Below are 18,025 nucleotides of genomic sequence, written 5' to 3' on the forward strand. Positions count from 1 at the left end.
GGATGGGTCAGCCACCAAGTTATCATAGTGCATTGTAGAAAGGAAGATTATACAGCTCACAATGCAAGTGTAGAGAGGGGTGTTATACAGTTCACACTGCAAGTGTGGAGAGGGAAAGTATCCAACATAGGTGTGAGACAAGGACCCTGCTCCCCAGGCCTCTCCACATTGCCCGTAGGGTCATAAGAGGAGCCTTTGGATACTAAGCTGCTTAATGCAAGAGCACTCATCAATAAAGTACTTATGTGCTCTGATCTATTGATGTGGACTCCTCCTGACCTTGCTGGCACTGATGAGACATGCTCATTGCTGATGCTGCAGGACGGACATTGCAGGCTTGTTCAGTGAGACTGAGGAGCTGCAAACTCCCTAAGGGGCTGCCGACCACTCTCACAGTAATTACTTGACCTTTATCAGCATTCATTGACAACTGCCACTGATACTTGATATTCGCACAACCCTTCCATTAGTGCCATCCCACAGGGGCTTTTGTTGTGGAAGCAATGACCAAATGAGGAGGGGAGAGAGGGGGCAATTTCCCTTTCATGATCTTTGTCACTGAATGGTGGGGTCTCATGGTTCTTCTGTGGTCCCAATTGCATCTGGAATCCCAGTGACAGCTGACTCTAGAAGTCATTCATTTAAAAGACATTTATTGAGAAATTATGTTTAAAAGCCTGTTAGGGATACTGTGGGGTTAGAAATCAGAATCATTTATGTATAAATTCAGTCCACAAGTAACTTATTGTCTGGTGGGAAGTCGCAGACAGAATGCAATGCTTTTTTCTAAGAGCTAGTACCCTCCAATATTCTCCTTGTGGTGGGAGCCAGATGACATAATGGAAAAGCAAGCACTGGGGGTCAGCCAGACCTGGACTCCAGCTTCAGCTCCGTTCATCATGTACAGATTTCTCCATCACATCACCACAGAGCATTAGTCCTGCCCTTCTTAGTACCTTCTTACATACTAAGAAGGGCAGGACTAATGCCCACTTCTCAGAGCTATTGTAAGAATATGGAATGAAATGAGATCACTTCTTGAGAAAACATTATTAATATGTCTTGGTGGCCCCCAAGCCACATCACCATGGTGCTCTTCTGGGAGGTGGCCCTGGAAGATAACCAGCAGAGCAGAGCTGTTTAACTATACTGTGGTGTGTGGAAGGGAAAGCCTCCAGTCTCAAGTTTCACAACTCCCTCAGGAGAGTCTGTAACATTGGAAACAGATCAAATTTTCATTTTGAACAGATTAAATTTATGTCTAACAGTCTCCCTGACTCCAGAACCTGGGATCTCAGCCATAAGCACAGGGTGCTGAGGACCTAATCCAGGAGCTGACCTGTGACTTTGAGGGAGGAGCAGGGTGTTGACGAAGGAAGGAGGGAAGGAGTGATCACTCCTGGGAACTGAGGCTGAGGAAAGAATGTCAGGAACGTCATGTCTGAGGAGCCACCATGGGGACCAGATGAAGCTCCCAAGCTGGATGAGGGCCATGTGTGCCAAGAGAAGTCTGTCTTCTATGTGATTTTCAGACAAAGCAGATGTCTGTGCTGCCCTGGCAGAAATCACATGTTTCTGCCATCACTGATGCTTGGCTTTATTTTTAAATGTTTTACCCCCTCAATCCATACGTGCCTTTGCGTCCTTCAGATGCTCATCCCCTGCCACTTTCTTCCACACTCGCATCTGCAGGTCCATTCACAGATCTTTAACCAGCTCTCAAGGAGCCTCCTACAGAGACCAGGAAGAGTGAACTTCAGGTTCAGGTGCAGACCCTGAACAGAGCCTGGAATCTCACCTCTGGGCCCATCTCTTGCAGATTATTGGGACCATTCCTCTGATGCCAAATCCAGGGCCATCGAGCCAGGCAGCGAGCAGCACACAGGGCCTTCAAGTGCAGCCTATCACCCCCCAGCTCCTGACAAATGCCCAGGGCCAGATCATCGCCACAGTCATTGGGAACCAGATCCTGCCAGTGATCAACACCCAGGGCATCACACTCTCACCCATCAAGCCCGGCCAGCAGGTAAGTCTCCATGTCCAGGCAGCCATGGCTACCTGAACACCTCTCCTTACTACCCTTTGGTTCACTCACAATCAATGAAAAGTAATTTTTAAATTATAAAATATTTAATTTCACTAGTCCTAACATGTCAATATTTATGAACAGGCAAGTAGCTTTATTTTCATTCTTAGCATCTATAGGTGAGAACTAAATAGCTCTCGAATATAAAATATGAATGTATTAAATTATAAACAGAGACAGTAGTCTAAAATGAGGATGTGTTCTTATTTATCCACACTATGATACTTAATTTTCAGCTAATTTTAAAGGGGATCAAGAATAAACTAAGACCACTTATACCTTAATTGGAAATGAAAAAAATTATTAAACACCAAGAGATCCCATCTTGGCGCTGCTGAGACTGATGCCTACAAATTAGGGAATACAAAATAGGATGTTCCACTTGGTTGAATTTTTTTCAAACCCTGACAATCCAGTTCATTTTTTTATTCAAATATCAATGGAGCACTTCCTATATGTCCTGTGACAGGACAGATGTGCACAAAGTGTAGTATTATCACAGAGATGAGAGTAACCAACTTTGTCCAGAGAGTTTTGTGTACTCACAGAGAAAGTGGTTTGGGGACTGAGTCTTAATGAATGAGTAAGAGTTAACTAGGTAAATGATTGGGTTTACAACATTCCTGGCAGTGGGAACAGCAGACACAAAGAAAGAGAATGTGATAAAAAAGTGGAGTGTTAAGAAGTAGGAGAAAGGTTCATGTGATTGGAGCATAGAGCTTTGTAATCAAGCTGAAAAAGATGGACTTGGTCTTTGTGTGATCTTGAACATGTCATGCACTGTCTTTGTTCCCCAGTTTCCTCATCTGTAAAATGAAGTAACTAGTACCTACTTCACAGGGAGGTTGTGAGGATTCAACTATAAAATATTTAATATGTATACAGAATGGTTAAAACTGTGCCTGGCATACAGTAAGCACTTATATAGTCATGATGATAGTGATGATGATTTACCCTGCAGTTCTGGGAGTCTATAAGAGGTATTTAAAAGGGAATGGCATGCTTAGCTTTATTTTTCAAGAGAAGAACTCTGGTAGCATATAGTGGTTGAACTGAAGTGGTGAAACTTCTATTGTAAACAAACTATTTAGGAGACTATAGCAAAATACAAATAGAAATTCATGAGAGCAGGCACTAGATAGTTGAAACTAAGGGTCTGGAATTGTAGCAGAGCTACAGGATCTAACAGGATCTGAGAGTCATGAGCACATACATTGTAGCTAAAATCAAGACATCCAGAGAATCATGAGCATGGAAAAGAAGGAATACAAAGGAGTTGTCTTGGAAAACATCGGCATTTAAGGAATGAAAGAGGAAAAGCAAGAGAGAAGAAATGGCTGGAATAGTTGGAGAGAAACCCAGAGTGTGGTGATCTAGCATCCAAGAGTTTTAAAAAGTAGGAAGTGGACAACAGTGTCAAGTGCTGCAGAGATGAAACCAGGTAAAACAATGGAGAGATATCATTTCCTCTATTTCTTTGTTGTAACATCTTAAAGTCTGGATCGTCTCTGTTGAAAACATTTTAAACAAGTAACTGAGTAAGGTAAGAAGCAAGAGATGGGCAAGGCTAAGGCCTGGATTTACAGATGGAGGGTGCGCCAACAAAGGAAAGCTGACGGAGAGGAAAGTGGAGATCAACAGTGAGTGTATAACTGAGTATAGGGCTTTATGAGGTGTTGGGAAACTGTATAATATAAAGGATTTAGCAAGAAAATTAAGACAAAGGAAAAGGGAAGAAGAAATCACTGATACATCATTCATCGGCAACAAAATGGAAGCGTCCTGCCAGAGACCTCAGTCATTTTGCTCCTGAGCCAACCATGAAAACAGCCCATTCTTGTTGGCACTCAAAGGCTGTGCTTGGAAAATCCATCTGCTTATTCAATAATTTTTTTAAAATCTGTTTAATATAAATAGTTATCAACTATCTACTATTTGTCAGGCACCTGCAAGCTGGGCTGGGGGGAAAGACAGATACCATGAGTACTTCCTTCATGAAGTTTACAGTCTAGTGAGGGAGCTGAACATTCATCAAAGATTTGCACAAATTTATACCTAAGATCTGCAATAAGTGCCATGAAAGAGTAGTAAGGGGATCTATGAGACTATCCAGCAAGGGGACCTCCTCCAGTGAGGAAGTCAACACTAGGAAAAACCAAACCAGGTGTGAACACCCTTTCCAGAGATAGAGACCTCTGTCTTACTCCTTCCACTTCCCAGCCATGCTCTTCCCCAGCTTTGTCCCAGGCAGTGAAGCAGTCCCTACAAAACATATCACTGAGGATTTTTATACTCTTCCCAGCCACCATCTCTCAGCTGGTTTATTTCTTTTGCAATTTACAAGATTCCATTGCATTCTCTACCTTCTAAATAGTTCCCTAAATAAGGCAAGATTCTCTGTCTTTCATCAGCTTTTTAAGCCCTAGTTCTATCTGTTCAAACTCCGATGCAGAATTATCTCAAGGCAGGGTGGGGTGGATGAAGAGTTCAATCTCTTTTCATATAATTTGCTAAAACCTATTTCTATCAGCAAAGCTAAGCCGTAAATTGCCAAAAATGTGATGAAGTAATTAGAAATCATCAACATTTAATACAAAGTAGCTCTCACTTTCACCTTGAATATCAAAGGAGGGTGTTTGGATGATAGAGTATTACTGTTACATAAAATTACACGTCTAGATTTGAGATGGTACAGTTTTTATCCAGGAAAAGGACCTAACTAAGAAATGGCAAATGAGAGGCAGGTATAGTGCCATTCTTCAACTGCTTGCCCACAGTAGACATCAATTAATCCATTTCCAAATTCTCTCTTGAGCACAGATGCACCTCAGGAGCTTTTTCATACCATACCTGTTGTCCCCTAGAATGAAACCTCATTACTATGGGAACATCTGGTCCTCTGCTGGTCTAACCACCACCACCGTTCTCTTGGCTACAGAACCGGAGATATAGCATCTGGGAAGTAACAGCCAGCCTCTTGGTGGTGTGCCTTGCAAATCCAACTCATGTCAGTTGCAACCAGTACCTGCAGACTCTCCTCGCAGGTGTTCTTGTATGCATCTCTCGTGTATGTGCATGCTGAAGGAACACGAGCACAACTGAAAACACTGACATACGTACCTTCCCGAATCCCCAAGTCACAGCAGGCACTGACAGGCCTGTCCCTTTTGTTCAAGGCATGTGCCAGTGGTCTAACCTAGTCCCAGAAAGATCAAGGGAACGAATAGTGAACCTGGTCAGAAATGGTTGGGAAATGGTTGAAATAGATGACTGACTTGCTCTTGCTCTTGCTCTTGCTATCGCCACCGCCATCACCATCGTCATCGCCATTGCTACTGCTATTGCTATTGCTATTTTTTGGCATCGGCTCTGGTTGAAGCACCTTGTAACATGTAGTAAAGTTAACAAGTTGTGTAAATCGGCAGGAGATTCACAAGTCTGAGTCCCATTTATGGAAGCTGAGATTCTGAGGATAGAAGATCATAAAATGCCTAGATCCCAAAAGTAAAAAGCTCAAAGCTGGAGATACAAGGATAGGGGTCTTCAACTTTTTTCTTTAACTATTACCACATACATTGAAGAAATATAATATAAACAACCACTAAAAAATAAAGGATTTCTATCATGCAATAGTGAAGTTTCTCAATTTATTTTTTTCACATAATTTACAACAAATGCTAGATTGTTGACAATAACTAGAGTTTTCAGAATATGAAAAAAATATTTAATATGAAAATATTTGGTGGAGCTCCAAAGTAAACTTTTGTTCCCTCCAGGGATTTTGCAGCTACTATGAATTATGGTGAACTCTCACTCTCAAAGTCAGAGTGCCCCAAACCCCCTCATTTGCCCTTGTACTGTGATTGTGAATTAATGATTTATTCGTAAGCAGCACAGATATTATTTTTGTATATATTATTCTTTTATATATATTATTCTTCCTTTGACTAAATCCCAACAAAAGTTAGTGTAAGTTTTAAGTGTCATTAAGGAGGTAGAGATATTTGAACAGGTAAATGTTACACTTTGTAAAATCAAGGCATTGAAATTTTTCAAAAATTAAATACCATAGATATAATACTTGGAGAGTGCCATCCATGAAAGCACTCAATTTTTCTTCAAAAAGTAATCTTAGTGCTAATAGGAAGCCAAAGAAAGGTGGTTTATTTAAATTAGCTCTCTAAAATGCCATATGATTATCCAAATCTATCCATTTTTTTAACTAAATACAAAAATGTTCTTGCTTATCTATTTTTGAAAGTCAACTTCCCTCCCCAGCCCTTGCCTGAATCAGTGGTTGGCAACCAATGTGACAAAATGAGGAATTTTCACCCACAAAGTATCTGAAATAATGTAGGGGTATTCCTAGAAGGATGAAATGTATGTCAGTGATCCTAATACAAAATAGGCCTTTGACATTCCAGCCACACATCTGGGCATCTCATCTCTCTGGTCTCACTTTGTCACACACTCTCATGCTCCCTACATATTCTGTGCCACTGGCCTGAAATGCCTTTCCCACCTTCTCTGTCTGGAAAACTCCTCTCACTGTCTCTCTGTCCAGAATGCCTCCTTTATAAAGCTTCACTGCATTGTTCCTTCATCTCTGTTTTTCCAATGCTCCATTCATGTCCCTCAAACTGTACTGTCATTAAGAGTCTACTCCGGAAAGGCAGGAACCAGACTGACAGCCTGTTCAGGACCCAGCCCATGGTGAATGCTCAGTCAGTTGAGTTCAATTTAATTGCTGCCAGATTGTAGTGTTTCTCTTTTCAGAGTACCAGCATCCCAGAGCCGTGCATAAGCTCAGGCCCTTATGCGGCTATCTTTTTCTTCTGTCATTTTCCAGTATGTTTCAAGTTAGTGCCTGTAGGCAGTACTGTTTTCTCTAGTTATCTCTTTTTTGAATATCAATCCCTTCATCTTGCCACATTCCCCCTCCTTATCATCTTAACTATATTTAATCCCTCGTTTTCTGTTCTGCACTAAAATTTGACACTCGTCCTGTTATTGTCCATGATGAGCCCTGGTTGTGTGTCCCAAGCTTGTTTGAGGACTGCTTTGGCCTTCCCTGCCTGTGTCTGAGCATCACCCCTGAATCCTGCTCTCATTCTGCTCTCCTTACTTCCTCACACCTTCCAGCCTGGCAGGAGCCACGTTGTTTTCAGCTCCTTCTTGAGACCTTTGGAGCTTCTTCCATACTGACCTCTCTGCAGACAAGTGGTGTCTGAAATGGAGGCTTACATTTGGGGCTTTTCATCCCACTTGGGTTAAAGAGCTGTTTCAGAGTTGTGTGAGAGCTGGAAGGATGATCCAGTAAGTCTCCTAAACCCTGTGAGAAGGATAACTCCCTCCTTGGTCATTCAAACTTTCCACAAAGATAACTAAAATCTCCCCTAGATATCATCTTCCAGGTCCTCACAATTTCTCAAGTTAGATTGTCTTGATGTCAACCCTGAATCTCTCAGCAAATCTAACACCTGCACGCTTGTCCTGTCCACAGTAGAATAAACTCAACAACACTCATTCATTATGTCCTCCTAATTACTGAAGTTTCTTATTAAATATGAGTTCCGGCTTTTTTGTCTAAACATAATACATCCACTTTCTTTATTCTTTTTCTAAGAGAAGCTTCTTCCAAAATCTTGTGTACTCCTCCAACCCACAGCATCAGCATCACCTTTTAGAAACACAACTGCTCGTGCCCCACCTTACACTTAACTGCATCAGACACTCTGGGGGTAGGGCCCAGTGATCTGTGTTTTAACATCCTTTCCAGGCTGATCTGCCAAATGCTAAATCTTGAGGACCACTCATTTAATTTCTCTCCAAGTTATTATAAGGTACAGAATACTCAGAAAAATGCCAGCCAGTGCAGGGAGGGAGGAAAGTTTCATTGTCCTCCTCTGCTCTACCTCAGCTCAACCTCCTAGTGTTATATTCACTTTCTCCACTGCACCATGTGGGGATTTAGCCTGTGGTTCATTATGGCTCCCTAACATATTTAAAAAAGACCAGACCTCATTCATTTTACATTTGTGTATTTGGAAAGTTTTTTCCTCCCCAAATGAATTTCTCTATATTTAATCCTATTTGAAATGTACTGTTTTATGCATTCACTTTTCCAACTTGTCTAGCACATTCTACATTTTATTCCATTTTCCAAGACACTTAGCACCCCCACTTAATTTTATATCAATCGTTAATTTAGTTAGAAATGCTTTATTACAGAAATCAAAACATTATTAAGGATATACTGTGTTACACATGGAAGATATATGGGGCGCAGTGGCACAGAAAATCAAGAAAGCATTTAAAGTGTGCTTGTACTTGAATCTATTTTTGTTGAATACATTAAACACCCTGGCAGTGCCAAGCAACACAAACAAACCAATGAAGCCAGCCTGTGAGAAGCAGCAGGAAGTACAGGCATATCTCAAAGATATTTTAGGTTCAGTTCCACATCACCTCAGTTAAGCAAGTATCACAATAAAGCAAGTCGTAACCTTTTGGTTGGTGGAGGGTCTTACCTTCAATTTTTAAAGAAGCACAACATCTTTGAAATGCAATAAAATGAGGTAAGCTGTGTAAAGCTTTTCAGACTCTGAACCCTGTCTTTCTGTTTCTCATTCCCCGCATGAGATGAACATCGGTCCCTCTTCTGGAAAATACTGAGCCCCAGGCTAATACGAATTGCCCCTTCCCTCTTTTTTTTGTTGACTCTTCATCCTTTCAGCCTGTATTAGTCAGCTCAGGCTGCCATAATAAAGTGCAACAGACCAGTGGCTTAAGCAACAGAATTGTATTGTTTCATAGTTCTGGAGGATGAAAATTTGAGATCAATGTGTCAGCAAGGTTGTTTTCTTCTGAGGCCTCTCCTCAGCCTACAGATAGCATTCTTTTCCCTCTGTCCTTACATGACCTTTTCTCTCTATCTGTCTGTGTCCCAATTTCTTTTTTTTAAATAATATTTTTTTATTTTTCATCTATAGTTGGCATACAATATTACATTAGTTTCAAATGTACAATGTAGTGATTACACATCTGTATAACTCACAAAGTGATCACCCCAGTAAATCCAGTACTAGAGTTGTTTCATGAAGTAGCTTAAATCTGTTTTCGCTTTTCTTGTTAGATAGATAATAGATGATAGATAGATTAGATAGATAGATGATAGACAGACATATGATTGATTGATAGATAGATAGATAGATAGATAGATAGATAGATAGATAGATAGATAGATATCAAACATAAAATTTCTAAAGATTAGTGCACCAAAGTTATTAAACTTAGAATATCAAAGATAGAGCTATTCTTAGAGTTTACCTGAAAGAATTGCAGTTTGGGGAATGGGAGGTAACAGAAGTGTTATCTCTAATGTTCTCTTTTTCTGAGGGAAGAAATTATGAAAGAGAAGTTGATCTCTGGGATGATTTGATATGTACAATAAGCTAGTCTAACTGGACTTACAAGTGATTCTAGAATTAACAAATACATGTCTATGGTGGCAATTGGAAGGAGATATATGGGCTCTGTTAGGATATTGCTGCTTATATAATTGTGATCCTTGACAAGTAAGAACCTTTTTGAATTTTTATTGGTTTTTCTGAACTGTCTGGTTGAACTCTAGAGGGTAAGCAAGACTCCAGTGTCCTTTAACAAAAAGATAGAAAGAAAAAGCTTATTTCCTCTGGAAGAACTATTTCTTCCTTAGATTTTTAGATATTAGATTCATCTCCCTTTTTGACTATGTAGATATGGAACAAGCTCTTAAAATAACTGTTTTTTCCTCTCAAACTCTTTTTCCTGTGTAGTGTAATGCATAAGCCTTAGTTTGCTTTAGAGCCTCCTAAGTGAGATTGCACCCTAGTAATTTTTTCTTTACTGAGTTGTGTCTGAGAAAGAAAAATTTTGATTACTGTCTTATACAGTTCCTTTATGGTACTTTACCACACCCAGGTCCAATAAAATATTGATGAAATGGTAAAATTGAAGACTATCTCATGATCCAGTAATTCAAAACTGTAAAAAGCTTTTGTCTAGTAACAATATTTAGAAGGACAACTCAATAGGTTAGAAGGGGAAGACTGACATGCAAATATCCATCACATTTTATTAAGCAAATTAAAAATAGATTTAATCTTTAATGTGCGTCTATACAGAATAAAGGTTACTGGATTCATTTGTTGATTATGTGCTCAGCAGATTGGCTAATTACTTTAGGCAGATGTTTGATGCATATTAATTTAGATTCCATGTCAATTATAACTATCTTTGGTTCACAATATAGCTTCCTCTTAGCACCACTGAGTAACAATAAAAATATTCACTTGAAATGCAACTGTAGGCAATTCTGTAGGGGGAACAGCATGACATCCTGAAAGGAGCCCTGACTTACAAGTAGGAATCTGGATTCTAATGTTCAGCAGACAACATGACCTTGGCCTAATCGTTTACTTCTCATAATCATGCCAAGCCGCATTTGCCGCATAAGGATATCGTGTGAATCCAGGGAGCAAAAGAATTAGCACAAGGGACCAGAGGAATCGCCCCTTAAGCACATTTCCAAAGTAGCACTTTACTAACAATTATTTGAAGGTAAAATGTTAATTAATGGTTTTAAACACTTTAGGGAATTAAAAAGACTGATATTCCCAAATATTGGAGATGATGTAGAACAACTGGAATTCTCATACATTGTTGGTGAGAATATAAAATGCTGCAACCACTTTGGAAATCAGTTGGGCAATTTTTTAAAAGTTAAATATGCATTTACAGTAGATCCAGTAATTTCAACAATTCCACTCCCAGGTATTTTCATAAGAGAAATGAAAACATGGGTGTACAAAAAGGCTTGTAAATAGATGTTTATAATAGCTGTATTCATAATAGCCCCAAACTGAAAATAACTCAAGTATCCATCAACTAATAAATGGACAAACAATCTATGGCCTAGATATAAATATAGATATAGATATACACTGCAGATATAGATATGTACTGTATATACTATTCAGCAATGAAAAAGGAATGAGCTGCTGACATATGCAACAAAATGGATGAATTTCAAAAATAGTATCCAATCACAAGAAGCCAAGTACAAAGAGTACATGTTAGATTATTTCATTTCTAGAATAATCTCAGACAAGTTCCTCATGGAAGAAAGCAAAGCAGTGGTTATCTGAGGATAAGAGTTGAGAGAAAACTGATTCCAAAGGGGATTAGGTAACTTTGTGGAATAATGGGAACATTCTACACCTTGATTGTGATGGTGGTTTCACAGGTGGGCATACATGTGACAAAACTCATCAAAATATATGCTTGAAATGTGTTATATTTTATTATGTATAAATTATATCTCAATAAAATTCAATGAAAGAAATGAACACACGCATGTGCACGCACACGCGCGCGCGCGCGCGCACACACACACACACACACACATGGAAAGCAATGGCAAATATGAAGTTGAAATATCCCAGGCTGGCTTTTAGATCCTGAGGTGGTCAAAGGTTGGTGTCTATTTTGTAGTTGGCTCTCATATCAAATATCAGGGCCTGACCTGATTCTACTCTCAAGCTGATTTTCTTTTATAAAATCTTCTTACACCTCTGTGAGTGTGATGATGACTATAAAAGCACTTTGTAAGCCAAAAAGTGCTATGTCCAATCAACAAAGGTGGCAGGTGGCTATTGCTGAGGCCAACTGTGCACCTGCTCAGGGTCCTGGGCTGCTCTTTGTGTCAGCTTTCTAGGAGGGCACAACACAGATCGAGAGAGATCTCTCCCAGGCCTTTAAGGGGACATGGCACCTGCAATCATTTTCGTTTTCCTTTCTCCTTCTTCCCCTCTGCTGAGCTCCTCTCACCTCTCAGAACAACAGTTCTTTGATAACTTGTAAAGAAGTCATGAATAAATGGACATAAAGATAGCCTTGTTTTAGGCATACAAAATTTTTTAAATTAAGTAAGTTCTTATTTGTGGCATTGTGACTAAGAGCTGGGGCCCAGGATCAGACTTCACATGTCCGGAGAACAGTTTCTCCAACCTGCTGGGTAAACATACAAAACATCTAACCTCTCAGGGCCTCAGCTTCCTTGTTTGTAAAAAGAGGTTCAAAATAATACCCACTTCTCAGGCTAATGTGAGCTAAATGAGATTGGTGATGAAAGTCCCGAATGAAGTGCTAGCACAGAGTAGGAAAATGACAACTGAGACCTACAAATATTAATAGATATTTTTGTCCTGGTTGTCCCAATGTCTCTCTTAATTTTCTATAGGATATTAGAGAGCATTTTTCCCAACTCCACAGTAACAAACTAGACTTTTGTCCGGGAGAGCAGAAAGTTTCCATTTACACTCAGACTAGGTTGAAACTTTCCTAAAAATGCCAGTTACATAAGAAAATGCTTGGGCACACCTTTATAATTGAGTTTTGCATTTTGAAATGATTGTAAGCATTATATTTTATCTTTTTATCCTTGAGAAGCCTGTCAAATACGTTATAATTGTTTAAACAGTCAGGGAGAGTCTAGCTACACGCCATGGTCGGGAAATGTAGAAAATTGGGTGCTCTAGCAAGCCAAGTAGGGAATTAATAATAGATTTAGAATTATTAATAAAATGCCTGTCAAACAAGCAGCAACATATTATATATATATATATAAAAAAATTCTACCTGTTGTGTAGGATGTTTACTTTTCCTGAGAAGTATATATTCTTGGAAATAAAATGATTCAACACCAGATGAAACTTCTGCTTCCTGGCATTTTCATTCATTTGTGTGTTTTTTTTACATCTCCCCATGTAGCTCCACCAACCTTCCCAGACGTCAGTGGGTCAAGCAGCCTCTCAAGGCAATCTTCTGCACCTGGCGCACAGCCAAGCATCCATGTCTCAAAGTCCCGTTCGGCAGGCTTCCTCTTCTTCCTCTTCATCCTCTTCTTCTTCAGCTTTGAGCGTGGGCCAGTTAGTCAGCAGTAAGTATCCTTTCTGGCTCCATTAACTCATGGTGGCCTTCTTGTTGCCTGTTTGCAATGCCTTCTCTCTTTCTCTCTCTCTCTCTTTCTCTTTCTCTCTCCCTTTCCCTCTCCCCCTCTCTCTTATTCTCTCATCCTCAAAGAGGAATTACCTGGCCCTACTAGACCAATATTGGGATGAAGTCCATGCCCCGAGCCAGACGGTTCCTTTGAGATGCAGGCATCAAAAGCTCACCCCCTCCAGGAGTTCCTGTAGGGGACTGGTTTCCATCTCAAGTGCTTTCTATGTGCTGAGTCAGTCCTGCCATATCAGAAGGAAGAAACTGATCAGCTTGCAGGGCATGAGCCACACAGCCCAGAACTGAAATAACCAACAGGCACTCAGCCCACAGGTCAGGCTGCTTTTCTGTGTGTTTGAAGTCTCCTGCTGTTCTGTTTGTAGGTGTCAGAGGAAATAAAAGAGAGCATGCCTATGGGTGAGTAGGTGTGTGTGCACAATGAGCTGCCTCCAGTGGCATGTGGAGGAAGCTGTATGGGCTGGAATCTAGTGAGAAATCTCTGGACAACCATTCATAAAGTAAAACAAGTTTGCTTCCCTGAGTAGGCCATATAGATATAATTTTTCGAAATGGTAGTTGGCCCTAGGTGAAGACAGCATATGTACTACATGCAAATAAAAACATGTTAAAATGAATGAGACAATGGCCTAATTTAATGTTAGTTGTTCATGTTTAGTACAATTTTTACCTACATGTAAAATCTCAGAGCATGTTCATAGATTATAATTCTCTAGGGTCCAAAAATCCAGTAGTTATAAGTTTAAAGGGATTAAAGCACTGCATAGGCATCTGTGCCATAAAACAAGGACACATATAAGTATCTATGTTTGGTCAAGTGTGATGAATGACCTGTTATAACAGGAATAGTAGGGATCCTCACATATCATGGGGCAAGTATGGTAATGCACAACAAATGTCCTCTCCCCACAAGCAACTCCTCCAAAAAAGAATATATATACATATACATGTCATTCAGTATATTTGCGTGTGTTATATATGTGTGTGTGTATATATATATATATATATATACACACACACACTAATATTTGAATATATGTACATATATACATACATATATATGTACATATATTCATTATATGGCTAATTCAGGCAGAAAAGATGCTTATAGAATGGAGGAGAGAATGAAGGATTATGGAAAGATATTAGAACATCCAAGTACTTTAGTAAACTAGGCTGGATGCTCTTAATCTTAAAGATGGGTCAACACCAAACACTTTCAGGATGAATATAGAGTTTGACATCAACCTGTTATTTTAGGTTGTTTACATATACAACTCCTTTCATTTGGGCCAGAAACTCTAGTATTATTTAAATAAAATCATGGATAAAATTAATTTAATTATAGCCAGATTTTTCCCAATTAAAAAAACTCCTCATAGGGTTGTTGTGGAGAAAAATTCAAACTTTGTTCCAATTCAATATTCTGCATAAGTTTCTGCAAAATATTTTATTTATAAATATCAGCAAGGTAATAAATTTTGGATAGGCTGTTAAGCTTTGGCCCTGAAAGAAAAGGAATTGAGATCAAGCACATTATAGAGAATAAGTTAAATAAAAAATAAAAGTACAAACCACCCCACAAAAACAGCATTTTATACAAGATAAACACTAATACATGTTGGATGGATAGTGAGATGAATAAATGGATGGACAGACATACAGATGGATGATAGGACTAGGTTCTCTCTAGTCATTGTCTCAAGCTGGACAGAAAATAATTTTTCCTTTTTCAGAAATTAGTAACAGAGCTATTTAATAGGCCAGATGAGACTTCAATTGCACAGTGGCCAACATGGCATCTAAGTTCTAGGTATATAATGAGCAAATCATATTACATATCTTTGATATAGGATATAAAGAACCGGGGGAGAGAGACTCCTTTACCACATGCACTTGAAGCAGGAAACTCCAAAATTACATGCAGAGCTTGAAGGAGGAACCTTCTCTAGAAGATATGAAAAGTCTAGCAGTACCACCGGGCATCAGACTTTACAAAAACCCATTGTTAGACTTACAGTTGCTACAGATTTTGAGCATGTTGTTTAATTAATTCTCTTCTGTCACAAAACCCAACTACAGAATGAGTAGCAGGTAGAGTATTTTCTGATGCTGATTACCTCAACAAACCTCTGTTCGAGCTTTCATTTGTAGTTTTCAAAGCACTTTCAATATTCTACTCATTCAGTACTTATAGAAACTTGTAGTACTCACAACAAAGTATTATAAATCCTCATTTTTGGGTACTGAAGCTGGCATCAAATAGATCCTGAAAAGTACAACCCAACTTGACCATCTTATGTCAGAGGAACCAGATTCAGTTTTAGTTGCAAGGCCATGATACCCTGTGTGACAAATCTAATGGGTGACAAAGTCAAGATGATAAGCTAAGAAGTCTGAGTTGATGGATTGTACACATTCTATACACCACAGAAGCCATAAAAGACAGGATACTTAGATATACATTTTATCCAGTGAAATTTAAATGATAAAATATATCAAATCACCCAAATATTTTTTGAATAATTTTTAAAGGCCTGGCACTACGCCTTATTGATTAAAGCATAGGCTTTTCTCTGAGCCAGTATGAAGAGAAAAACAAGACATCTTGCATATTATTAAATTTATATTCAAGCATGAAATATTCAATTAAAATTATTTTTGTCCGAGATTAAACTTTACCAAATCTGCAGATAGGCTTATGTGGAGAGACTCAACCCCATACTTCAGATGTATGTTATACAGATTAAATTACAGGAGAAAAAAAGGGTCAGAGTCTGTCAACCTAGAAAGAGAAAGCATTTATTGAGCACCATGTATATACCAAGCACAAGGAGTAAAAATAAAGCAAAAATAAGCAAGATGTTGTCCCTGTCCTGGGAAAGACCATGAACTGGTTACAAAGAAACACAGGGGACAAAGCAAAACAAATGCTATAATCAACCTATTTGTAGTGACAATGAATACATAGTAGATGGTAGTCTCAGTTTTAGAAGCTGAGACAGAACAAAAGGACTTGCTATAGTAGCTAATCCTTGAATTGAGTTGGATGCATTGAGAAGTAACATATCCATCCACAAGCCAAGGTCATAGTTTGAACCAGGTCAAACTGGATTTGAATCTCTGGTCAAAACCTTAGTCAGTGAACCCTCCACGTTATAGTCAAAGACTCTCACCTTACTGTTGAGCAACCTGCCACTGTTCCAGATGAACTGGAATGGAAAGATCATCCAAAAATCTTCCTCAATCCAAACAAAAGAATGCAGAGTTAATGTGTTGGCAATGATAAGAAGATTTTCATGTGCAAAGAACATCACATCTGGGCTCAGAATTACCAAATACGTGCACACATTAGAACATCTGCACAGTACCTGTTCACAGCACTTACACAGCTTGCCCTGTGTTAAACCTTGCTCAGGCCCCACAGTCATAGAGGTAAATATAGTTTCTATAAGCAGGACTTTTGGAAAGGCTGGTAGAGTCAAACAAATAACTTGATGAACATCTCAAATTGGCTTAAGATTTACACAGTAATGTTTAAAAATAGGTAGATATAGGTTTTTCAGTTCTTTGCTGAGTTTGATTTGGTTTGGTTTTTCAGTACAGTTTTCTTAAACCCCTACCTATGAACTTGATTCTTGGACAGCGAAGGACTGATAGTCAATACTAGAAAAACCAAAACTCTAAAGTGAATATAAATATAGCTTATAGTGATAGCTTATGGTGATAACTTATGGCACAGTGGAACCCATGATTCATATGATCACAATTCACACCATTTTCCAAAACCCAGTTGAAGTCACCATACTGCAAGTAAGCTGTTGACCCAAATTGCATTGCACATTCCCAAATGGTTTCCTAATTCTCAGAAATATTTGGTAAATATGCCCACGACTTGCTGTGAGAATAGCACTAAAAAGTAAATGGTTGTTTACATAAAGCAGTTAATTTATACATGGCAGCTGCTTTAAAGATGCATATTTCTCCTCTTATGATCCCACAAGCAGAGGTTGTACACAGTGATGTTGAGAGATGGTGACTATTCAACAACCCATTTAGCAACCCCTTACACTAACAGTTGGAAGGAGCTCAATTTTAAAAATTGAGCAAAACAAAATGTTTGTCCTGGTCAATCCTGAGCACTTAGTTCAATAGGAAGCCAGTGACCACAAAACCAGGTTCTAGAGAACATGTTCATTTTCACAGTCTGCATTTCGCTTCCATAAAAATCTTCTTACTTTTCAACCCATACATTCCAGATTGATTTGGGAACTGTCATCATTATACTTATGAGTCACTGCAGTTTCAATGTCAGTTTATTCTAAATCTCCAGGCCAGTTAGTTCCCAGATAGGTTGATCTTCTGGTTCCTCTAGCAAGGATCAGATTCAGGGTGGACGCTAGCAGTCATTGTGATTGCTTTCTGACCCTGTAGTTAATATATTGGCCTGACTTAATCTGGAGAAAACTTCTGTAGAAAGTGCCACTTCCTCCTTAGTGCATAAAAACCCCAGACTGGGTTGCCCTAGAGCAGGTTAAATGTGTTAAGTCCATCTTATGCAGGATCTGAAGGTTCCCTCTGTTATCCCTACCAAGGTGGCCTCAGATTCTTCCTTAAAATTAACCCAACCTTCCCGGAACCAGGAGAATGGATGATGGAAAGTCTTGTTGACCTATCCCAGGGTGGAATGTCAACCTTTGAACTAGATTGAGAGCTGAGGTGACATTCCAGGGAAACTTCCACCTACCACACTCAGCTCTTGTCTCCTCTCCACCACTAGAAAAGCATATATTCCTTAAAGAAGGAGAACTGTTCCAAAAGTGCTAAAAAACACAAGAGTTTAAGATAGAAACTTCAGGATCAAAATATATATATATATAT

The 18,025-nt window shown here is 39.1% G+C and overlaps 1 protein-coding gene across 2 annotated transcripts in view; it reads left to right on the plus strand.

The window, feature by feature from the left end:
• POU6F2 (POU class 6 homeobox 2) overlaps positions 1-18,025 on the plus strand; it is a 455,705-nt gene that overhangs the window by 429,214 nt on the left and 8,466 nt on the right. For both annotated transcript variants that reach the window (XM_006925339.1, XM_006925340.1), the window contains exons 8-9: positions 1,820-2,026; positions 12,899-13,067. In XM_006925339.1, the coding sequence (XP_006925401.1) occupies positions 1,820-2,026; positions 12,899-13,067 (376 nt within the window). The remainder of the gene's footprint in view (positions 1-1,819; positions 2,027-12,898; positions 13,068-18,025) is intronic.

The sequence above is a fragment of the Pteropus alecto genome, unplaced genomic scaffold (assembly GCF_000325575.1).
Source record: "Pteropus alecto unplaced genomic scaffold, ASM32557v1 scaffold109, whole genome shotgun sequence".
Taxonomy (NCBI): Eukaryota; Metazoa; Chordata; class Mammalia; order Chiroptera; family Pteropodidae; genus Pteropus; species Pteropus alecto.